Source organism: Alexandromys fortis, unplaced genomic scaffold (genome assembly GCF_014885135.2).
Source record: "Alexandromys fortis isolate MF-2015 unplaced genomic scaffold, M_Fortis_MF-2015_v1.1 scaffold_26, whole genome shotgun sequence".
Classification (NCBI taxonomy): Eukaryota; Metazoa; Chordata; class Mammalia; order Rodentia; family Cricetidae; genus Alexandromys; species Alexandromys fortis.
Window position 1 is genome coordinate 3,793,903 of NW_026067894.1, and position 25,314 is coordinate 3,819,216.

The following is a 25,314-nucleotide window of genomic DNA, read 5'->3' on the forward strand; positions in this document are numbered from 1 at the left end:
AACACGTTTTAAGGCTTTCCCACTAGAATTTCTTTTTAATTTATTTTATGCATTGGTGTTTTGCCTGCATGTTTGTCTGTGTGAGGGTGTCAGATTCCTTGGAACTAGAGTTTTCAGACAGTCATGAGCTGCCTTGTGGGTACTGGGACTTGAACATGGGTCCTCTGGAAGAACAGTCAGTGCTCTTAACCCCTGAGCCATCTCTCCAACCCTCATATTAGAGTTTCGTATTTTTTTTTAAATCCAATTAATTAAACTTGACAGAGTAGCCTGCTTTTTTTTCTACACCATTTCTGCCTTTCATTTTGCTTGTCTTGTCAAGTCTGTGTATTCCCTGTCAATTCGTGGTCTCCACAGTCTGGACATAATGAAACAGTGACAATAACAGCACAGACAAGGACAACTGGTTCAACCAGACCGTAAGGTATGGATAAACAGGACCTCTGTTTCTCTTCAACTTGAGTTATGTCTTTTCAACTAACTTACTGGGAAATTCTACCAAATATTTGAGGGAAAAAACAAGTATGCAGTTCTATTTCATCCTAGGAGGTCATTACATAAATATATAAATGTGACAATTAGCCAGAAACAACACTGGCATGAATTTAGACGTAGGAATAAAAAAACAAATAAAAGCAAACACACAGTTTCGCAGGCAGAAATTCAACAATAAATACTGCCATACAAACCTTCTGATTTCACGTTACTGCTCGGATTCCATGGTGGAAGGAAAGAAAACAACTCCTGAGAACTGTCATCAGACTGCCAGAGACGCACCATGGCACATGTGGTCCCACACGCAGACACACAAACACACATGCAAACACAGTAAGACAAGCAAAATGAAAAATTTATTTTTAGAGCATGATCAAGTTTTATCTCAGGAAATCAAATTTGGTTCAATACTTAATACTAAAAAGTAAATAAAAAAAGAAAGCACTAAGAACATCTCAATGGATGGAGGAAGAACACTGAACAAATTCTATTTATATGCCAAAAATAATTTCTCAGCAACAAGAAAAACTCTCCAACTAACTGGGTACAAAATAGTGAGTGTGTGCTTTCTTCATGCAAAGGAAGAGAACAGGGATAACTAGACTAGAGGGTCAACTGTGTTGACAAATAAATGAAAAATATCAAATCTAGTTACAAATGTGTTGAGAAAACATAAAACTGGTAAGAGGGAATAAAGGAGATGGCTCAGGACCTAAGTTCGACCTTGAGATCTCATTAAACAAGTATGGAAGCCAGGGACAGTGACCCAAGGTTTTAATGCCAGAACTCAGGAAGCAGAGGCAACCTGATTTGTGTAGAGTTCCAGGATAGTCAGAGTTACACAGATAAGAGTCTGTCTCAATCCCCAAACTCATTAAAAAAAAAATTACAGAAAGTTGTTATTTGACCTCTACAAGTGTGTAATTGTGCATGTGCATGCATACATGATTGATGTATGTGTGATTATACACACAATAAGAATAAAAAGCAAGGGGCATAGAGAGATGGCTCAGAGATTAAGGGCACTAGTTGCTCTTCCAGAAGCCCTGAGTTCAATTCGCAGCACCCATATGGTGGCTCACACCATATAGAATGAGATCTGGTGCGCTCTTCAGTTTTTATTTTTATTTATTTGTTTGTTTTTCAAGACAGGTGTTTTTCGGTAGCTTTGGAGTCTGTCCCAGAACTAGCTTTTGTAGAGCAGGATGACCTCAAACTCATAGAGATCCACCTGCTTCTGCCTCCCGAGTGCTGGGATAAAAGGTGTGCACCACCACCACCCAGCTAAGATCTGGTGCCCTCTTTTTTCATGCAGGCATACATGCAGGTGGTATAATGTATACTTAATAGATATTAATAATAACTAATCTTAAAAATAATAAATAACCTTTAAAAAATAAAAAAAAACTAGTTAAGTGAGCTTTATCAAGGTTTTCATGGTGAGTTCAATATTGGCATTTCTCACACCAACAAAGAATGAGAACAGACATAAAAGATGAATGAAAGTGCTATCTACTGCTCAGCAGTTCAGAGCATGTGCTACCCACTCATGAAGACCCAACATTCAGATATTAAAACACACATAAAAAGCTGAGTATCTATTGTGTCAGGACAGAGAAAATGCTGGGAGGAAGCAAGAAAGCAACATGGCAGAGTAAAGGCAATAAGGCTACCAGGCAGAAAGTAAATGAATAAAAATGGATTAATTTACATTATAAGAGATAGTTAGAAAAAAGCCTAAGCTATTGGCCAAGCTTTGATAATTAGTAAGTCCTGTGTTGTGATTTGAGAGCCAGCAGGAATAACAGAAAACATCCACCTACAAATGGTGCCCAACGTCTGGCCACATATAAGTACACAAGACCTGAGAAAATTTTAAAAAGATTCTAAATACACAAAAACAGAGTCAAATGTGGCTTCCTAGTCTCATGTCTCTCATACTGGCTGCAGTACAGAGAGAGACATGTCTCTCAGCAGCTGCCTACATGCTTGAGCCGCTAATGTGTCATGAGCTAAGCCACATGCGTATTTAAGGTTTTGCTCATGCAGACAGAAAAGGTTACAGATATACAGTAAAGCAGGTTTACATGGGAAAAACCTCTTGATAGGTTACAGTGTGTTTAACCATATGTATAAGCTTAAAAACAAGCAAGTGGGTATAGACAGTCATATTAAAAGCAGTTTAAAATGATAAAGTCTTTAAAGAGAGTGAAGTGATTTTAAAAAAAGGCCACGTAGGGATGGAAAATGTACAAGGAATTTGGATCCTATATGATAGCTTAACTTTGAATTTTTTATATATAATGTACAAAAAAACCCAAACCAAAACAACAACAACAACAAAACAGCTGCTGAGAGACACTGGATTATGAAAACTGGAAAATTAAAAGAACCTATATATTTTAAAAATGTCTTAAGTAGGGGGCTGGAGAGATGGCTCAGTGGTTAAGAGCACTGGGTGCTCTTCCACAGGTTGTGAGTTAAATTCCCAGTAACCACATGGCTGCTGGCTGAGTAGCCTCACAGACCACTTTAGCCAGGACTTCTGATAAGCCTTGCACTTTCCCATTGCACAGAGACTGAACAACAAATAATATAGCAAACTATACCAGGACTTAACCATTATCCCAATTTTCACAGGGGCTCCTAAAGATACCAGCATCCCTGGGCAACAGAAAGCAGTCTAGAGAACAAGAGACCCACATTCCCAAGTGGTAGAGTAGATGGCTAATTCAATGGTTTATAGATGTTTGGTTTTTTTTTTTTTTTTTTTTTTTGAGGGGAGAGTATGGCTGGTTACAAGCTATTAATGATCACATTATAGAAAAAAGCCGAAGAAGTCAGATTCAAGAATTTCCTGAAAGAAAGGATATAGTACAGAAATGAAGGAATAAAGAGGTAGATTATTGAGTCTACATTTACACAATGACTAGTCTCAAATATTTGACACTGTTATGGATGTCTCTACATTAATAAAAATTTAAGGTTTTTATTTATTGATCTCTACATTTTTCTCTGCCTCTCTCCTCCCCACATCAATCCTCCCCCAAGGTCCCCATGCTCCCAATTTACTCAGGAGATCTTGTCTTTTTCTACTTTCTACTTCCCATGTAGATTAGATCTATGTAAGTCTCTTTTAGTGTCCACATTGTTGTCTATGTTCTCTGAGATTGTGGTTTGTAGGCTGGCTTTCTTTGCTTTATGTTTAAAAACCACCTTTGAGTGAGTACATGTGATAATTGTCTTTCTGTGCATGGGTTACCTCAATCAAAAAAATGTTTTTTAGCTCCATCCATTTTCCTGTAAAATTCAAGCCGTCGTTATTTTTTTCTGCTGTGTAGTAAGTACTCCATTGTGTAAATGTACCACATTTTCCTTATCCATTCTTGAGTCGAGAGGCATCTAGGTTGTTTCCAAGTTCTGGCTATGACAAACAAAGCTACTATGAACATAGTTGAGCACATGTCCTTGTGACACAATTGAGCATCCTTTGGATATATACCGTAAACTGGGTCATGAGGAAGGTTGTTTCCTAATTTTCTGAGAAATGGTCACACTGACATCCAAAGGGATTGTACCAGCTTGCATTCCCACCAGCAATGCAGAAGTGTTCCCTTTTCCCCACAACCTCTCCAGCATAAGTTGTCATCAGTGTTTTTGATCTTGGCCATTCTTACAGTTATAAGATGGAATCTCAGAGTTGTTTTGAATTGCATTTCTCTCACTTAAGGAAATGTCTTTCAGCCATTTTAAATTTCTCTGTTGAGAGTTCTCTGTTTAGGTCTGTACTCCATTGTTTTATTGGATTATGTGATCTTTTGGTGCCCAATTTCTTGAGTTCTTTGTATATTTTGGAGATGAGACCTCTGTCTGATGTGGCGTTAGTAAAGATCTTTTCCCATTCTATAGGCTGTCGTTTTGTCTTGTTGAACGTGTCCTTTGCTTTACAGAAGTTTTTCAGTTTCAGGAGGTCCCATTTATTGTTTCAGTGTCTGTGCTGCTGAGGTTATATTTAGGAAATGATTCCCTGTGCCAACGCGTTCAAGTGTATTTTCCACTTTCTCTTCTAAAATTTTTTTTTTTTTTTTTTTTTTGGTTTTTCGAGACAGGTTTCTCTGTGGCTTTGGAGCCCGTCCCAGAATTAGCTCTTGTAGACCAGGCTGGCCTCAAACTCAGAGATCTGCCTGCCTCTGCCTCCCAAGTGCTGGGATTAAAGGTGTGTGCCACCACCGCCCAGCTCCACTTTCTCTTCTATAAAGTTCACTGTGGCTGGCTTTATGTTGAGGTCTTTGATCCATTTGGACTTGAGTTTTGTGCATGGTGATAGATATGGGTCTATTTTCATCCTTCTACATGTTGATATCCAGTTATGCCAGCACCACTAGTTAAATAAGCTTTCTTTTTTCCATTTGATATTTTTTTTTGCTTCTTTATCAAAGATCAGGTGTTCGAAGATGTGTGGATTGATATCCGGGTCTTCTATTTGGTTCCAGGTTATTTTGTATACTGTATTATATATATATATCTATTCTTGTTTAAGGTATTGTACCTATGTAGCTCCTTTTAAAAGGTTATGCAATGTTTTAGGCACTGAAAGATATTTAGGATAATAAATACAGGTTAGTAGTTAGTAATCTAAAACTATCAAACTTGTAGTCATGTTAGGTATGTTTTCAAGGTTATATAGAGATATAGATAGGTAATCTACAAACACTTCAAAGGCCTATAGAATACAGCATTTAAAATGCTTTAATAACAGGCTTTTCTTGACAATGAGACATGTATGCTCCTGGAGGCACCAATCTAAGTCATAAAAGAATGATGGATTTCAAGTAGCCTCCATATGGAGTTTCTTTCATTATGGCAAAAATCCATCCTTTCGGGCAAAAAACTGCCCTTGCCTCGGAAGGCTGACATTTTCCAAACTGGACAAGCAGAACACAAAAGAAAGAGACTGCCAAACTTTGCTAAGACAAAGTAGGACAGCCCTTCAAAAATTCCTGCTTCACAGAAAAGTATGTCAGATATCATAAGCCTGTAGGCTAAAGATATATGCCCCAACATTATTGAGAAACACTGGGTGACTGTTCCATCAGCCAAATATCTATGTGGTTTAGAAAGTGGTTTGCAGTGCACTTTCTGTTCACACAGGTAATAGTATATCCTTCTGAGGTCTTTGGTCGAATGGAAGACTAGATAGCTATACATATAGTTTTCTTTAGTAATGATAATAATTGAAGGTAAACTAGGTACAAAACTTTGGATTCACCAAAACAGGATAAAGAGTGTAATATTTTCTTCAAAACTGCCAAATACAAATGGACTGAACACCATAAATACAATTCTGACCTGATAATTGTTATAATTATTTATAGTTTTATTATAAAATGGGGAAATGTGGAATATCCCTTTATGGGAAGATATTTTATTGTGATTGGTTTACTAGAAAGCTAAATGGTGAATAGCCAGGCAAGATTTTCAGGACAGAGAGAACACAGGAAAGAAGGGCAGAGGCCAGACATAGAGGAAGCAGGAAAGAAACATGGAAAGAATAAAGGAAGAAACCCATGAGGCAGAGAGTAAATGGACAGAAATGGGTTAAATTATAAGAGCTAGTTAGAAACAAGTCTAAGTTTTTGGGCCAAGCTTTCATAATTAATCTCTGTGTGGTTATTTGGGAGCTAGCAGGCAGGACAGGTAAAGTCTGCCTACATGTATCACGCAAATGTAATTTCAAGCTCCAATGGTACTGGCATGTACATGTACCTACCTGTACCCACACAGGCACGCACAAGTAGGGTTTCTGACATGATAAAAGGTAGGAGACTTACACATTATACTTTAAAACACTGCTGAGACAGTGACTTACATAAGTAAAAAAACACTATACTGAAGATGAGAAGCCCCCAAATTACCAGATGTCAGTCAAGCTTCAACTGAATGAAAATCAACTAGGTCTTATCTTACTTTTTTTTTTTTTTTAAACCAGGCAGGCTCCTGCTATGTAGCTTAAAGTGACCAGGAACTCTCTGCGGTAAAGCAGGGTATTTGCTTATATACAAATACACACACAGAAAACAAACAAACAAACAAACAAAAAACCTCAGGACTTAAAAAAATCAAAATAAACTAAACCAACAAAGCAACCAAAGAGCAAACAACCAAACAAGAAGAATGGAATGAGGAACTTAACAATATCTGATGTGAAGACTTAGCACATACCCCTGCTAACCATGCCCGTGCAGGGCTAACGTGAGTAAAGGACCCAGTCAGGCATGGAGGCACATGCATGGAATCACTGACGTCTCAACTCCGAGACTGGGTTATGGTGCTAGGGCAATGAGGAGAAATTAGAAAATCCTGAAACATGTAGTACACTATGAGGTAAATGGACATAGGGCCTTGATTACTAACATACCTAACATCATAGATAACTTTCAGAATTAAAAATGTTAATAAAACTGAAGGGATTTATGAAATGTAAAGAAGCAGCATTCCCCCCACCCCAACCCCAAAGACAGGGTTTTTCTGTGTGGCCCTGGCTGTCCTGGAACTTGCTCTATACACCAGGCTGGCCTCAAACTCAGAGATCTACCTCTGCCTCCCAACTGCTGGGATTAAAGGCATAATACACCATCATCTGGCTAAAAGAAATATTTCCATTTGTGTGTGTTTGTGTTTGTGTGTGTCTGTTGTGTACAAGCTCATGTGTGTGTGTGTTTGCATGCGACAACAGGTGGCTGAATTCCTTGGAGCTAGATTTGTAGGCATTTCTGGGATGCCTGGCTTGTTTGGGATCAAAACTTGGGTCTTCTGGGCAAGCAAGCACTTCAAGGTAATAAATATGGCCATGTTCTTGATGTTAGATTGCCTAACAAGAGTAAATGGTTGTGAAAATTAAATACGTGAAGTAGTTTTATGTAAACCATCGTATCACAACTATATTTCAAATGACAGTGTTCGGGAGTCTGAGTGGTTCATGAAACATTGCATGCATGCAACCTAACAGCATGCACACAGACAGTGGATTTCCTTTTATGAAAAGAAAGAGTCTGTGCATCAAGTAGTAGGCACCCAGACACCTTGGTCCAATTTCTTTTGATTTCTGCTGCTTTAAAATTTTTGTTGTAATGTCTGGTAAGATGGCTCAGCGATTAAAAGTACTGGCTGTTCTTCCAGAGGTCCTGAATTTAATTCTCAGCAACCACAACCACATGGTGGCTCACAACCATCTATGATGAGATCTGGTGCCCTCTTCTGGTGTGCAGACAGAACATTGTATACATAATAAATAAATAAATCTTTATTAAATGACAAAAATGTCAACTAGAACAAATAACCTATCATAACAGTAATGCCTATCTCAACTAACACCCGCTCCTGCCACGATGAACTTTGTCTACAGTATAGAAGTCTTGGGTGTATTTAATTATCTTCCTGACCAGACTCCTCCAGATAATCAAAACAGATAAGCGCATTTACACACTGCAATAATGACTGTGCAAGCTTCCTGTTCACTTAAGAAAATGCCCCCTGGGGCTGGAGAGACAACTTGGTGGTTAAAAACACTTGCTTGTGCAAACCTGCAGCACTGAGTTTAGATCCCAGAATCTACATATCAGACCAGGCACAGCACAAACATCTGCAATCCCAGCTCTGAGAGAGGTATCTGACCCCCTCTTTTGTATATACCAGTCTTTCTTTTTTTTCTTTTCTTTTTCTTTCTTTCTTTCCTTTTTTTTTCTTTCTTTTTTTTTTTTTTTTTTTTTTTTTTTTTTTTTTTTTTTTTTTTTTTTTTTTTTTTTTGAGACAAGGCTTCTCTGTAGCTTTGGTGCCTGTCCTGAACTAGCTCTTGTAGACCAGGCTGGCCTCGAACTCATATAGATCTGCCTGTCTCTGCCTCCCAAGTGCTGGAATTAAAGGAATGAGCCACCACTGTCCAAGCTGTATACACCATTCTTTCATCAAGACTTTCTGGGTTGATGTTTTTCTTGCTAGAAAGCCACACACAAACTACATGCACGTGCACAGATGCACACAAATACTCCTCCAATGATACTGTTACTCCTGAGAATGTAGCAACAAAATTGAACATAGCTTTCCCCTTATATATTTACTACATTGCCACATATTTTCACCAAAATTTAAATTTATATTCTAGCTCACATATGATACTTCCTTTTCTTCTATTCTCACAGGTATTCCATAAATAAGTTATTAAATAAAAAATAGTAGAAAATGAGGGCACCGGGCATGGTTAATAGCAGCACTCTGGAGGCAAATGCAGGCAGATCTGTAGGTTAAGGCTAGTAGGACAGTTCTGGACAGCCAGAGATAGAGATATTGTATTGGGAGGGGGGAGGGAGGATGATAATCTTTCCTATTTTTATAACTACATCCTTTTTCTGTAAATTTACTAGTTATGTCACATATTGAATATGCAATTCATTTATTTCCCTTAAGGAGTAAGACAATTTATTATTTATATCTCCTATGAAATCTTAGTTTGATTTTCTTCTCACTGGCAACTGTTCTGTATAGGTAATTTTTATTTCTTGTCTGATGTCCTTTTTGGCAGGACAAAATACTCAATTCTACTAGCTACAACTTTATTCAGAGGTTTCTCTAGTGAGTATGTGCTACCTTTGAAAACTATGCCATCAGGGAAACTGAGAAGGACAAGTGCTTCTGTCCTACACACGGCAGAGACGACTGGGGGGAAGACATAGCCCCTGAAAAAGTCAGGGGAGGCCATGTCATATTTAACTGCAACACTTAGAAGGCTGAGGAGAGCAAGCCCAAAGCCAACTCAGGCTACACTGAAATCCTGCATCTAAGCCAGGAAGCACACCTCCCAGAAGAACTGCTGGGTGGGCGAGCTACTATTCTGTTCTAGTTACAGATTCTGAGATCAAGAAGAAAGGATATTAACAAACCTTCCTAGGGGAAGCCCAATAGTAGGTTCATTTCTGTTGTTGACAGGGCTACCCTGATGGACAGCAGGATGGACATGATACGGTGTACTGTAACCGGTGTCAGCTACCCTTCTGGAGACAACCGTCATGACACAAACTGACAAAGGGGGCATCTGATTGACACAATATTGACCAACTGTTTAACATTTTATTAAAGTACTAAAATACCTGAAAACTCCCAATAAAACTCAGGTAGACACTATTTGATATCTGATGGTACACGTTGTCAATTCCAGCATTCAGTGGAGTATAGAGAAGGAACTTGTCAGTCTATCAACTAAATAAAAACTAGCCTTCACTTACACAGTGAGTTCATGTGAGAACCTGTTTCAAAAATGAAAAAAAAATTTCTCCTAATTTTCATTAGTAGATGATCAGACAGCTTATTCCTTATTTTGGGAGGAGGGATTTAGGTACATGGAAAACAAAGAGAAACCAACTTATCAAGGTGTGGGAAGTGGGTGTGTCCCACAGAACGGCAACAAAAATGTGTGGAACAGACAGAAACATGATTTCTATTTCCAAGAACACAAAGTTAATAACTTTAAAATTATTTAATCATTTGTCTGTGTGGATTCTGCGGCTCTAACTCAGATCTCCAGGCTTACACTGAGGCATTTCACTCACCCTTGCACAATTATGATTGAATTCAGCTATTTTGTATTGAGAACTAAATTAGAATTCTAAGCACAATGAGCCTTTGACAGTATACACGGTTCAGCTCTTACAGCAGAAATCATCAGATTTTCATTTTTTTCTATTTTATCTGTTCTGACCAAACCCAGGTGGTCTCAGGTTTACCTTTGCTTCCATTTATCCTCAAAGTCCCGACCTGCATTTAAAGACTTGATGATAAACCAGGTGTGTTTTGTACCAGCACCCTTGCTCGTACTCTGGGGGTGCCGCTTTGGAACTCATCAATCTGTGTCATGGAAAGCTCCCGTCCCTGAATTGCCACAGCTGCTACATTAACATCCATTTGAAACAGTCTGCCTTCCTGCTGCTCCTGAAAACAGACCGTGTGGTTCATCCAAACGTGTTGCTGTTTTAGGTAACTGATGTAGTGATGAAAATGTGTACAATTTGTATTTAGCCAATTTAAAATTACTCCATATGAAATCGCAAATGTACTTACTTATAAAGAAAAATTAAATGTATAAACAATCTCATTTTTCCTCTGATCCAAAATTGTGCAGGGCACTTTATAAAGCAAATATAAAGGCCAAAAAGGTTAATGTAATTTTGACACAGAATAATCAGTTAGAGGGCTCACATCATGTGACTGAACAGAATAAAAAGACAGAAGGAAGGAGGCCGGAGGCCACTGGTACATGCTCAGAGAGGAGTGTAATGGAACTGTCCTGAGAGCAGAAATGCTGCACCAGCTCAGCATGGACTTTCTGGGCTCCAGGCCATGATGGGGCCATAGGACTGCCACTGTAGCAGTTAGTCACCCATCATCAAACTGGACTCCAGCATGAGCAGCTGGTCACTGCTGCATCTGAGTGTGTCTCTATGGCCTGCAGCCTGGCACAGTAGCAGCACGAGGAACTCACACAGGCTTCTGAGCCTCTCTCTTGCTTCATTCAGCCCATTCGGTCTATCTGTCTGGCAACTCTAGCTGTTTCCCCAGACTCTGTTGGCTACATGGCTGAGATTGGCATTAACTTTTCATTTCACACAATGTCCTCTCAATCCATGGTGCCTGCATCTGTTTGGGTGTCTGAACTGTTTGAATTCAATGTCCTTATTTATCTCTATCCTCAGAATTAGCTGTGACATTCGCAGAGTTTAATCACGAAGTCCTTCAGCCTACATTCCTACCAGGCACCATGTTCTGCTCTCCATCTTAGGACTGTTTCAAGTAACAATTTCAGATGACTGGCCTCTTGTAGTTTTTACAGTTTTAAAGGAATTAATTCTGAAATGAATTTACTTATACAAAAGTGAAACCACCAAGGTACTTGACTTAGGACCCCTCTTCAAGACCCTTCACATAAGCTCAAAATTTAGCTTCTATTTGGATATCAGATCCATTTTCTGCTCTATTGTGCCAAAATGTTCACCACACTTCATTGTGTCCTTGCTATTCTTCACAAAGACTTGCATGCAGGTTAAGTGTGTTATATGAGTTTAAGCATTTTAATGGAAAAGGACTTATTTTATTGATCACGTCCAATACAGATGCTTACTGAAGATGCAGTAACAAATAAACCAACAATCAAAAGCACATCTAGGGCAGTGGCTACTTAAGTCTTTGTGCCACCCAGCTAGAATTTGTTCAGCGCAGTTTTAGAGCAAGGAAACCATATTGCACAAAGAATAACCTAGGAAGTAAAAGATGGCATGGCAATGACGCCCAAAGGTTTTAACTACAAACCCTTGTCCTTCCCATGTATCTCACAACTTTGCTTTGCTCCTGTGAAAGTTCCTTAGAATTCCAGCTGCACTTCGTCTTTTCACCTCTGTAACTTGTGGAAGGTGGGACAGGGAATGCAGCAAAGGAGAACAGAGTGAGGAATATGTTTTGTCTGTTGGCTGATACACGTATGTCAAATCAATAAGCAAATGAAAAGTTTGCTCCAGCACACTTAGCAAAGAGCAGCCCATTGAGTGACTTTGTCACCAGTGAGAACACAGATCATAGTAGTGAGACATTTGGCAAAGTCTACATATTATTACAGGACTTCACAGATTCTTCGACTAAGTACTTTTGTGCTTCTTTTACCATCATCAAACTGACTGCAGCTTAAGGTAAATCTAGTACAGATGCAGATATATGGATCTTGACAGCACCAATTTATAACTCAGAGAAGAGACTCCAAGACAAATAACTAGCTTTCCCTCTACAATGCTCTTCATCTCTGAACGAGAGGATTCCTGGGAACTGGAAAAATGTCCCATTTGCTCATCTAAGTTCTGGGGCCTACAACGTGGAGGCTGCAAAGACCTTCAGTCAAACGAAGCTTCACAAGCCCGAAAAACCCCAGTGGTGGCTACCAATCCTGTGGCTCTTCACCTTGTCCTTCCTGGAATTTACACACTTGTCTCTACAGAAAACCACTCAGAGGAAAGGAACGCCAGTCTCTTCTGGAGGTCAAAGGTCAGAAGATTAATATGTTACATGCAAATGAAAATCACCTAAAAAAATAAAATGAGGTTATTACTCAATTTAATCCCAGATAAACTATAAAGTGACATGAGTGAGGAGGATTAATAATGGTCATAATTAGGCCACCAGGATTCTTGGCATTTTCAGACAATACAAAATTTGAGTATTTTTCCCCCTGCTCTAAATTGTGAGTAAGAAGATGTAACCAAAAAGGTAGTCTAACTTATTTAAAACTAAACACCGAGGCCAGAGGCTCTACTCGGGAGGCAAGCACATGACTGCATACACAGGACTCCAGGTCCATCCCAGCACCTAACAACAAGAACACGTGCCAACAGCTGTCAGGAGGCCTGTGCTCCATCACTAGACATGCAAAGAATGTCAGCACCACTTACTGCAATTAGAGCTGCTCAACAGTATTAAACTATAAATCTAAGAAAGTAAACATTTTCTGCAATCCATTTATATGAAAATCTGACCTGAGGGGCTTGCAGTGAAGCCTGCGGACTTGAGCTTGAGCCCCTGAACCCATAGTGATAGTAGAGAACCAACTCATGAAAAGTTGTCCCCTGACTTCTCTCTCCTATTCACTCTAAATTAAATATATAAATCAAATATGACAAAATATAAAATAAAAATATAAAAATTATGTATGTACACACACATAACTAAGAATATATACATGTGAAACCAATTATACAAAATAGTTGGGTGGAAAGTAGGCAACATGGTTACTAACATCCTTGAGGCTCTGGCATATTTTATATGGAAGATTTTTCTGCGAAAATACATTTCAAGAAAATACATGTGTGCGAAGAAAAAAGGGGGGGAGAGAAGTTTGGACACAGGTTCTCGGTCACAGAGGAATACAATAACATACTCTAAGGAAGATATGTGGAATGCAGGGATGATAACAGATGCATACATGGAAAGTAATAAAGGCTGAAGAGGGAGCTGGCTCAAGAGAAAATGGCTCAACAAAAGCAAAATGACACAAGGACCCGTTGCATGCACAGGAAGTTGGGCATTATTTCTCCAAACACTGTCTTTCTAGATTTGAGCACAAGGACCACTTCCAAGGCTGCTTTCCTGGCCCATCCAGGTTCCTCATTTGTGATGTCACTGAGTGTTGGTGGCTTTAGAATACTAAGCCAAGGCTCTCAGACTTAGTGAGATGGAACTAGTACCAGTAAGAATTGTTTGGGAACCATAATATCTGGGGCTGTACTTCAGGTAGTCAATAACGATGGAACTATAGCAACCTATTTCCCAAACTGCCAAGCCATTGCTCCCCTAAGACATTAGAGTTCCTGTCCAGCTGTTCGCTTTCCCAACCCATGACAAGCATTCCACTTTGTTCTGGATATTTCCTAGAAATGAAACCATGTTTTATGAAAATGAAGACATTTTCAAAGGTCTGGTTTCTTCTGAAGCAGAGCAGATGCCAGCTTACTGTGCTAATTGTAATGTTAAAATGACATAATGTGTACAAAAACCTTTAATAAAAGTCACATCTCCATAGGGAATATACTAGAAGATGTTGCAATGCAAGATTTTTCAGTACTGGTCCTGGTAGTGCACACAGCTTTGATCAAAGCACTTAGGAAGCAGAGGCAGGCAGATCTCTGTGAGTTCAAAGCCAGTTTGGCCTACAGAGTAGTTTCAAGCCAGCCAACGGTAAAGTGTTTCAGTGTCTTGTTTCCAATTTTTTTCCGAAAAGGTATCAATTTCACTTGTTCCGAGTGATGTCACTGAGGTATTACCAAATAACTGACAGACCGCTCAGCAGGCATACACTGAGAAGTAACACACTTTTGCTGTGGGACAATGGTCTTGTACTTAGTAAAGATTTGTCACTTGTATTTTAATAAAAAGCTGATTGGCCAGTAGCCAGGCAGGAAGTATAAGCGGGCGACTTGGCAGGAAATAGAGATAGGGCAATGAGAACAGAATTCTGGGAAGAGAAAGCTCAGTCTACAGACATAGAGGAAGCAAGATGAGAACACTTCACTGATAAAGGTACCAAGCCATGTGGCTAACACAGGCAAGAATAATGGGTCAATTTAAGATGTAAGAATTAGTTAATAGGACGCCTGAACTAATAGGCCAACCAGTTTATAATTAATGTAGTAGACCTCTGTGTAATTCATTGGGACAAACAGCTACAGGACTGGGCGGGACAGAAACCTCTGTCAACACACGTTACTTTAACAATTTTCTGAATGAAGAAACACAAACTTAGGGTACAGGAAATGAAAAAGGCTATAGCTCAGGTGTTTCTGTTATTTACCTCCACACATTACTGCTGAAGTTTAATCAAAACCAAGAGAAGCTGTATTTAATCATATACTAAAAGAAACACGTTTGTGCTTTAAAATCCTTAGAAACAGTGCTGTGGCTTCTGTACAGGGTGAAGACAGCAGTGGAAAGCTGGGCATCATTTAACGACAGGGGAATTATATTAGACTGTCTGGGAGAAGGTATGATAGCAATAGATCTGTGGCAGGAGGATCAGGAGTTTATAAAGTCATCATCAATTACACAATGAGTCTGAGGGCAGTTTGGGCTTCATGAGACACTGTCTCAAAAAGCCAAAAGCCAGCATAAAAATTCCCAAGACCACAAAGGAATACCCAATCAGCAAAGGGTCTGGTGATCAAGTTCAATCAGCATAAAAACATCTGACTACTCTCTGACACTTGTTTGAGTCTAGAAAGACAGACACAAACAATTTTCACTTTATGTGGCAGTCATTCTTTAACCCCAATTATGCAGAACTGCAGCATCCTGATGCACCTAGGACCCCCCACCTGGAGCAATGCAAACGAGTACAAGGTCCACTTTTACCAAGTTTATCTATTAATCAGTCAGGACAAACCAAGTGGCACCTGACTTTTCAGCACTGGGAATTGCTGATAACCAAAAGAAGTGCCTATCAACCCCAGGGCATATTCATAGCCCATATGAACCCAATGCTCTAAGGAAAGTGGTTCAACTGCCAAGTGCACAGAGCACAAACCACACAACCTAGGGCAGTGCTGCAGAGGACGATTGTGTGACTCAGATAAGTCACCACTTATATATTCTGAGCTGCCAGTAAAGTGGGAAGTGCCAGAGAAACTTTGGTGTTTGATAAAAATTTCAGGCTGGAGAAATGACTCAGTGGTAAGGAGAACTGGCTGCACCTACACGGCAGTTCACAACCATCTGTAACTCAGTGACATCATCTCATCGCACGCATGCAGGTGGCACACATACATATATGCAGGCAAACCTTATACTCATAAAGTAATCTTAACATTTTTTAATTGATAAAAATTAAATCCAATCATCAGACCTAGGTGATACTACATTAAAAAAGAGTTGGTGAAGACTGAAAGAGTTTCAGAATAAAACCAAATATAGAAAAACTTAAGGCAGGAGTGGTATACCATTCTGATAGGCCAGAAGTCATTTTGTAGAGCGGGTAGCCTCAAGTTCGAGGGTGACCGGACCCCCTGCCCCGATTCCTGAGTGCTAGGATTACAGGTGTACACTATCACTCAAAGCCAGTGAAACTTAGAAAAGAAAAAGAGAAAGATTCAAGTATCTAACAAAAGGAGCAACTGTAACCTGTGGTGTCCTGAGGGCTCTTTCCCCTCAACAGCTCTTCATGGCAGACATTTAGTTGTGGACTGGTCGAGAATACAGGATTGGGAGCTACAGACCACGCTGGTTTCCATGCCAGCTTCAAAGTAACAGAACGAAACTCTTGAGGAAATGAGTTTAAAAACAAAACAGAACAACAACAACTCAACATGTATAGAGACATATACCTTGGAGGCAATTAGTATATTTGGGAACTCTCATTTGCATTTTTAGACAATGGAGTAACTCTTTTGCAGGCTGTACTAAAAAACAAGCATACCACTGAAGAAATCAGACTAGGAATTTCTGCATTCATTCGATGTTTCTGGAAGTCAAGGAAAGTAGCCAATTAAAAAATAACTCCATCACTGCCTCCTCTTCATGGTCAGCAAGCATAAAATCATTAAGGGCAGAACTGCTTACCTGGGGCAGGGCTCCTTCTTAAATTTAAGTTCTGAGAATCCACAATCTCTTCTGCTTTCCCAACTACTTTTGCCTCCGTTTTGTTCAGAGTCTCATTTCCATCCTCGCCAAGGCAAGTTCTTATGTTCTCTCCCTCTTCAGCAACTCTCTGGACCACAGTGGCAGCAACAGGAGAACGAGCAGAGCAGGCAGAAATGACAGGAGTGCAAGGGGGAGAAGTTGGGGGAGTTGGAGGAGCTGGTGAAAAGGAAGGCAGCGTGGAAGGGGTAACAGGAGTTGAGGTACACTCCACTTCCATTTCTTCCTGGGGATATTGCAGAATCTCCAATTCAAGAGTCAATGGCAGCACTTCCTGTTTTACCATGTCCACAATGCTTTCCTTGGCTGGCAATTTTTCAACAACTCCATTCATTTCATTAATTAGATTAGTACTAGAAATCAGCTCAAGATTGTGAGGTGCTACACTACAGGGGTTCTTGCATATATCATTGTCATCTGTTAGTGAAGGGGCTGATGTAGCTGTGCAAGATGTGGGGCTGGGTACAGGAAGTGCATCTTCTTTTGAGGGAGGGTGTTCACATTTGTCCTGGAGAACAGTAGTGAATAGTGGCTGGCTGCTCAGGGCAGCGGAAGTGGGGGAAGGAAGTGGAGGAAGGGTGGCAGGTGATGAAATCCGAGGAGTCTCTGGGGTAGGCCCTCCTGCAGTAGTCTCAGGCACTTGGCCTGCTTGCTCTTTCTTCTCCCCACTAAGGACAAGCCGAAGGACTGTGGAAGGAGACTGGAACACTGGATCTGGTTTTGGTTTTTCTTCTGAGGAAAAAGAAATAAAGAATTTTAAGAATAATTTTGAATCGCAGATGACACAGTACCACCTTAGACCAAGTTCAAGGGCAGCAAAACAGAAACTAAAGTATTAGACTCCAAAAATACTGTCCTGTTTGTTTCTAGCCACGCTTACTAGTGCTTCGTCTCCAGGTCACAAGACACTTATTTTCAAGGAAGAGAGGGAATCAGGTCCCCAAATGACGAGTCACAAACAAGCACACGAGGAAGACTCATAAAAACTAAAGTTAAATCTTTCCCATTGTGACACAGTCTTACTAGGTACCCTGTGCTCATGATCCTCTTGCCTATGGAATGCTGGGATTACAGGCATGTGCCACCCTATCCAGCCAAGTTCAACCACTTTTTACAGTAAAGCTTTTATCTCTTCTGTATTTTATTCCCTGTGACTATTAAAAGCACACAACTGTCTGGACATACCAATTTAAAGACAAATAATTAAGAACTTGTTATAAACTCCATTTTAATGACCAATGACATCAAGCACCTGAACACGGAAGATAGTTTCAAAACTCACTTCCATTTCTCAGAACAGCTTCTAACCAAAACAACAGCGGTGTGGAAACAGAATCAATTGTTTAAGTACACAGTTCCAAAGAACCAAAGAGAACCAAAGTTAATGATCACATAAATCAATCTGAGAAAAAGAAAACTGGACATCTCTATGCGGGAAATATATAAAAACAATCTGTGTACAGAAAAAGTAAGATCAAGACAGTAGGAAATGAAAACCATAAAGGTACCACAAGTACAACAAAAAGGAATGCTAATCAATGTTGACTATCTCTAGCCAAGCCAATGACTTGAGAATCAAAGGGAGAGCAGCTCCCTGACACTGCAGCGTGGGCTTCCTTAAACTTCCAGCCAGCTCTCTTGTAAGAGAAGGCTAAGAGACTTTCCTTTCAATGCTGTATCCCAAACGTGACTACATGGCAGTGATGTTTGTGAATGAGACCATGGCTACCCATATCAAAACGGAACATATTACCACGCTAAGGTCAATGCATTCATAGCTTTGGGATTCACTTAAGTGACGGGCATGGAGGCTAAGGCATTTATAAGAGTCAGTGTTTTCTCATAGCTGTAAAGTAAGAGCAGTAAGTGCTCACTGTCAAATCTCTCAGATTAAGCTATCAGGGCAGAAACCAAAAATACATGGGAACCATAAGCGTTCATTATATGTGTGTGCTCTCTGTGCATCTTGTTTAACAGATATACATTTATTACAGCTCTGAGTAACTCCCATTTTGTGATTGCTAAAAAGGTGCCATGGTCATTTATTAGGCAGAGACCAAGAATAACAAGTACCCTCCACCTGAGGAACAGACCTGCCCTGAATGCTAACAGAGCCCAACAGAGCTAACAGCTGGGTAAGTGCATACAGTTTCTGAATGCAAAGGGAATGTCTCCAAAAATCATTTTGACAGACTGTAGAGAGTGTTTTACCCTTGTTTCAACACACCTGACTAAAGGAAGCATCTCCCTCAGGAAACAGAAAGTGCCCTAGCTATGCGTACTGTCAGAGAGAGAGACACTGATAAATATCTTAATGCATTTAATAGTTTTTCTCTTTAGAAACAAATGTGAACTATTGTTTATCTTTATAAAATGCTAAACAAAAGGGAAATAGTATATCTGTCTGTAACATTTGACTTGTTAGCCATTCAGCTGCTCATGTAAAAGAATTCTGAGAGACCAGATTACTACTGGCAGTTGGCATTTATTAAGCACCTAGCAGAAACTGAGTTCAACAGCCTGCGTACATTGTTCTTCATTTCTTAAAAGCACCTACCAGGATAGAGACAATTGTTTGACTAGCAAATGGTTTAAGTTTGATTTGAAAAGCCCATTTTTCCAAGCAGGGTGGAAAGGCTCATGAAAAATAAAAGCAGTGAGATGGGACATTCTGTTACCCAGTGCAAACCCTCAGTAGTGGCATGTCCATTGGTAAGAACAGTGACAATGCAGTCTCCCTGTGCAGCCCCAAGCCTGGGACTATGTATGTATAAAAGGCTGGCCTCCAAGACAGAAATCTGCCTGCTTCTGCCCAAAGTTGTGTGTCAACTTACAACTCTTTTAAGTAAATGAGTGCATTCCTCCATACTTCCTTCTCTTAGAAAGAAGTATAGTCACCAGGTGGTGGTGGCACATGCCTTTAATTCCAGCACTCAGGAGGCAGAGGCAGGCGGATCTCTGACTTTCAGGGCAGGCTCAAACATTTGCCAATCCACCCATATCTATATCAAGTCAGATCAAAAGGCTTTAATTTAATTCAAATTTCCTCCAAGCAAACGAAACAAAGCAAAATACGAAACCTGAGGGGATTTTACATCTTCCCTTCTTGAAAATGTCAAAAACATGTATTTTTAAAAACTTAGCATTCCTTTTCCTTGGACAACTACATGTAATGCTGTTTCTAGGAAGGTCCAGATGATCATTATTCAGCGTGCTGTGGATGGTTTATAGCTGAGCGCAGCTGTGGACAAAGTAAGCATCCTCTTTATTTATGCCCCTGCAATGCTTACGCATGCACGGGCAACCCGTTTATGGAGGTTCTCCAGGTGCTCCACGGTCTTTCTTTTATGCTATCTATCCAGCGTTTTTTGGGCCTTCCTCTTTATCTTATCCTGTGTACTCCTCCAAGCAGTGCAATCTCCGGGTATCTGCCGTCACTCACCTCAAGCGCCGTTGGAAGTTCCTTCCTTCTACAGATGGAGATGTTACTTAATGTCATCATTGCGTAGCCTGTCTCTTCATGTGATGCTTAGAATCCCCAAGACACGCCATCTCAAGCACATTCAGGTGCTGTCTGAGGAGCGTTTCATTGTCCAGGTTTCAAGTTGTAAAGAAGACAGCTGAAGACGAGTGTCTCAGATTCTTGTAATTTTGTTGTTGTTGTTATGTCTCTTGCTGACCAAACCTTTTCTAGTGCCTGGAATGCAGCCCTCCCTATCCCTATCCGTCTCTTAACATCTGAAATAATTCCCTCCTTTGAACTGATGTTTCCTCCCAGATAGACAAAGCTGACTGTTTGCTTGAGGTTCTGACTTTTTATTACAATGTTTAAATCCTTGTGTGCCCTTCCCATGGGATGTATCTCACTCTTCTCAATGTTTACTTTCATACAAGGTTTTAACTTACTTCCACCACTCTATTTACCATGGCCTGCAGCTCATTGGGACTTTCAGCAAGTAGAGCTTTATCGTCGGTAAAATGCGAGTTATTGATTTGCTCACCACCTAATGCACACCTGTCTCCTCATTCTCCTGGGCTATTATTAATTCCTGCTATTATTATTTCCAGGGATATATTAAAGAGCAGTGGTGAGGATGCATCCCTGCAACACTCCTACGATAGTCTTAAACTGATCACTTGGTTCTCTAGACTTTAATGGATGCAAAGGTATCTTTATAGGCATTTTCTAGTATTCTTATAATTGTCTCTGGGTACCTATAGAATCTCATTGTTTCCCAAAGTCCTTTCCTCCAAATGCTATCGAAAACCTTCCTGAAGTCGAAGTATGCAAGGAAGATGTATTTAACAGACTTGTGAACGGACATACTTAATTTGGCCAGCATAATTCTAAAAAGAATAGATTACATTTGTACAAGAGTGCACTAAAATTTTAAAGCAAAGCTCCTAAAAAGTAATTGTTATTAAATGTAAAAAAAAAAAAAAATCAAGCAAGATGTTTGCTGCTAGTGTTTCACAGCCAGCTGCGGCAGCACACGGCTAAAAAATCCTAGCACCCTAGAGCCAGCAGGACCACAGTCTGACATCAGTTTGGATTATATCTCATTCCCAAACAATCTGAGCTTCAAACCAGACCCTGTTTGAAGTTTTTGAGACAAAAAAATAGTTTCCCTAGACTAACAACAGCCTCTGCTACAATTCAGCATCAAGCTCCCATGAGCCATATATAGTTCTGTCAGTGATGTACGCCACAGCCTTCTGAAGCATGCCACCTAAGGGTTTATTTCTTTTTGGGTTAAAATCTTATGAAAGTTCTAATGCCACTTGTCAATACTCACGGGTGTGTGTTATGTCTTGTATTTCACATTATCTTTTCATCTTGTTGACAAACTCTGAACTGGAGAGGTGCCTATCCTAGCACTCAGAAGCCTGAGGCAGGAGACTCAGGGTTTATAGGCAGCTTGCACTACAGAGCAAGTTCTAGGCTAGCCCAAGCTACAGTGTGAAGACTATTTAAATAAACCCACCAACAAATGGGAAAAAAAATTCCACGTTTCAAATTTTTGTGTAATTAATTTGTGAAACAAACCCTCTTAAAAAATAAAAATGGAACCATGCTAAAATTAAAAATATCTGTTAAAATATCTTTTTTTTTTAAAGTTTATTTATTTATTATGAATACACTGTTCTGCCTGTATATATGCCTGTATTCCAGAAGAGGGCACCAGATCTCATTACAAATATTTGTGGATTACCATGTGGTTGTTGGGAATTGAACTCAAGTCCTCTGGAAGAGCAGCCAGTGCTCTTAACCTATGAAGCCATCTCTAGCTCCTGTTAAAATATTTTTATCTTAAGGACCATCCCAAGTATCTTTTAAACAATTATGTTTAAAAAATATATTTAAAATTAACTAGCTCTAGTAGAAGAGACTTGGACGAAAGCGGTCAGCACTGGAGAGTGGTGAAGCAAGAAGCAAGAGAGAACATGCTCCCTGCTCCCTCCTGAGAACTAGTGCTGACTTCAGCGAAGGTACAGCTAAGATCTAGTTCTCAGGAAAGAGAAAACTTCCTTTAACGTTCATGTTTCTATCCCAAAAAATACTATATTTGTTCTAAACAGCTGGCAGCTCCTGCCCCTGGTCAGAGCGCCACAGCAGGGTTCCTGCATCATTTACCAAGCAGGCGGGAGATTTGCCCACCAGTGAAGAAAGTAGAAAGTGCAGGTGAGAGGCTTCAGCAGGATGTCACAGCTGCCTGTGTCTGCTTCCAGAGCTCCAATTGCTTGTTCTCTAATGGGGTTTGGTGCCCTAGAGATATGTTATCTTCTGTAAGAAATAGCAACATCCCCTAAAAATGATGAACATATGAACCTGTGCTGTTTTTGTAAAGTAATATATATAAAGAGAGAAATGCTTTCATTAATCTCCCCACTAATCTCCCCACACAAACTTTGTTTTAAAATAAAGCAAACAAGCTAAGCAGTTACTTACACATAGATACCAAGTGCGAGGCAGGTGCAATGTAAGATCCTTTCCCCTAGTTACCTAAAAGTATACTTTCCATCTTAGATTTGCTACTGAGCAGGTATCTGAGTAATTCTCAGGTATCTGATGGAACACCAAGATCAATATACTTAATAAAAGAAACTAAAGATAAAGGGAGGAAACAGTCATACACAAACCTTGCTTCTGGTCGCTAGCTGCAGTGACAGGGGTGCTGGCAGCAAGATGAGCGCTCTCCACAGTCCCATATACCACAGGGCTGTGCTCGGGGACCTGGCTGGGCAGCTGCTGGGATTTGAAGTACAAAAAAGGGTGATAATGAGCGCATGAACATAAAAACTAGCAACGTGGAACTCAAGCAAGGAGGGGAGACACAGAGAGGAAGAGGTCACAAAATTAAAAAAGAAAAGCAGGGTGGGGAGGTAACACAGGGCAATTGAATAAAAGCAAGGGCAGGGAGGGGAGGAAAAGAGATGATTACTATTAACCACAGCAAGAGCAGACAACACAGGCATCCGCACATCCACTCCAGGGTTCCTTTCAAGCACTCACTAACTTCTAGCAGTAATGGCTGCCAATGGAACAGGATGCCACAGTGGAACAGATCTTAACGTCCTCCCAGACTAACTAAAAGTTTTGGTCAGCTTCACTTCATCTGCCCAAAGCAGGGCAAACCGAGAACATGAAGACTTTTAAACCCAGTAACTGACTCAAATAAAGTGTACAATCAAGGCCACTGAGATCTCAGACAAACATTAATGGGCAAAGCAGCTCAGGGCACTTCCACCTTCGCAATAGCTGCAGCTTTGGAGACGCTTCAAAGAATCTGAAACCTAAGTAAAGTCTCTGGCTTCTCAGGATGATGAGATACTCTCATTTTGCACTATGCCATTCTCTGGGACTAAAAAACGCCTATAAAAATTGGAGCAAGCAAGTCGAGGAAGCTACAGTCATTGTGCAACTTAAGAGGGAACAGAATTACACAAGAAAGTACAGACACACTTATCTGTACCCCATCGGGGCCTGAGGGTCACACGAAAGCCACAAAAGAAAGCAGTGTCTCTCCTTGGAGAGCTAAGGCCCATTTCTGACAGCCCAGTATCATGAACTGAATTCTATAAGGACTGCCATAGAAGCCCCGCACTGCTCTATGTAAGAAGGGAGCAGTGCGGGGTGATTAAGATAGGAGGATGTTTAGGACAACAGGGCCACTCAAATGTGAGGGCTAGTAAAAAATATTTTCAGTTCAATGTCTGCCTTAAACTTCCTAATGGAAATATAAATGGAAAACATTATTTAAAATAGGTAACAAATGATTAGATACTGTCTATATACAGCTATATGTGTAAGGGGAAAATATAAAAAAGGAGATGATGCTACAATTTTGCACATGTATTAGGCCATAAAAGTGTTCACACTGCACAATTATTTATCAATGATGGCTACAAAAATTATATTGAAAGATATAAAGTCACTATTTTTATTGTGAACTACAGAGAAATAAATGCCAACTACCACAATCGTCCAGAATTCTTATTTTCAGGGAAAACATTATGTTAAATAAGAAATTAGGAAAGCCTCAAACCAAAACTAAAAATGTTGATTTTGTTCAATTCTATGGGCTAAAAGCAGATAAGGAGAAAAGGAAAGACAACAAGTTATTCAGTGCTTATTAAGCAATTTACTACACAGGGAAAAAAGTTTTACACAATGAGTTTATTATCTGAAAGAAAATACCCACTACCTTCAACTGCCCTGAAGATCAGGAACTAAAACCCAAGTTAACAAAATAGGAATAAACAGCTCAAGACAGTAAACAGCAAATCTCTCTAGCACAAAGAACTCTGACTAAGGACTATAAACAGTATGAATGGAGCAACTGCTATTCACTAAATGGAAACAAACTCTTGGTATACTGCCGAGGTTGGTTCTAAAGTCCTGAACTCAAGCAGTCCACGTCTCAACTTCCAGTTAGGGTGATAGGTGTGTATACACTCTGATTGTGCCATAGCTGGGAAACAGATCCCAGGTCTCTGGCATGGGCAAACATGTTAACCCCTAACAGATCTAGAAACAAGCATCGTAAGAAAGGCAGATAGAGAAATGGATCAGACACTAAAGTTGTCTGTCACATAAACATAAAGACCTGATTACTTGTGTAAAGCCTGGATGTGGGGGCATACACCTGTAACCTCAGGGGAATAGGGTGGCAAGGTAGAGGCAACAAGATCTCATGAGCTCATTGGTCAGCCAGTCTGGATAAATGGTTCAGTGAGACTAAGCCACAAAACAATGAGATGGAAGAAGACATCTTACATTGACCCTTGGCCTCCATACTTGAGAACCTGAGTTTTAATCCTCAAAGCTCATGTAATAAAAGCACTAGAAAGCATTCCTATAATCTCAGGTGGTGATGGTGGGAGGGGCTGGTGCCACTGGTGGTTACCTCAAAGTTCACTGACTGTTCAGCCTTACCTAATCCATGAGCTACAGGTTCAATGAAACCATCCAGTACTCGGGAGGCAGAGGCAGGCAAATCTCTGTGAGTTCGAGACCAGCCTGGTCTACAAGAGCTAGTTCCAGGACAGGCTCCAAAACCACAGAGAAACCCTGTCTCGAAAAACCAAAAAAAAAAAAAAAAA

The 25,314-nt window shown here is 40.1% G+C and overlaps 1 protein-coding gene across 17 annotated transcripts in view; it reads right to left on the bottom strand.

Annotated features, from left to right (window-relative positions):
* Positions 1 to 25,314, bottom strand: part of Eif4g3 (eukaryotic translation initiation factor 4 gamma 3) — a 225,315-nt gene that overhangs the window by 71,408 nt on the left and 128,593 nt on the right. For 12 of the 17 annotated variants that reach the window (XM_050150849.1, XM_050150839.1, XM_050150803.1 and 9 more), the window contains 2 exons: positions 22,852 to 22,960; positions 16,633 to 17,442 (listed from right to left, as the gene is read on the bottom strand). In XM_050150849.1, coding sequence (XP_050006806.1) covers positions 16,633 to 17,442; positions 22,852 to 22,960 — 919 coding nt within the window. Of the gene's footprint in view, positions 1 to 16,291; positions 16,535 to 16,632; positions 17,443 to 22,851; positions 22,961 to 25,314 lie in introns of those variants that run through there. The other 5 variants (XM_050150773.1, XM_050150746.1, XM_050150883.1 and 2 more) reach the window with 4 other exon arrangements.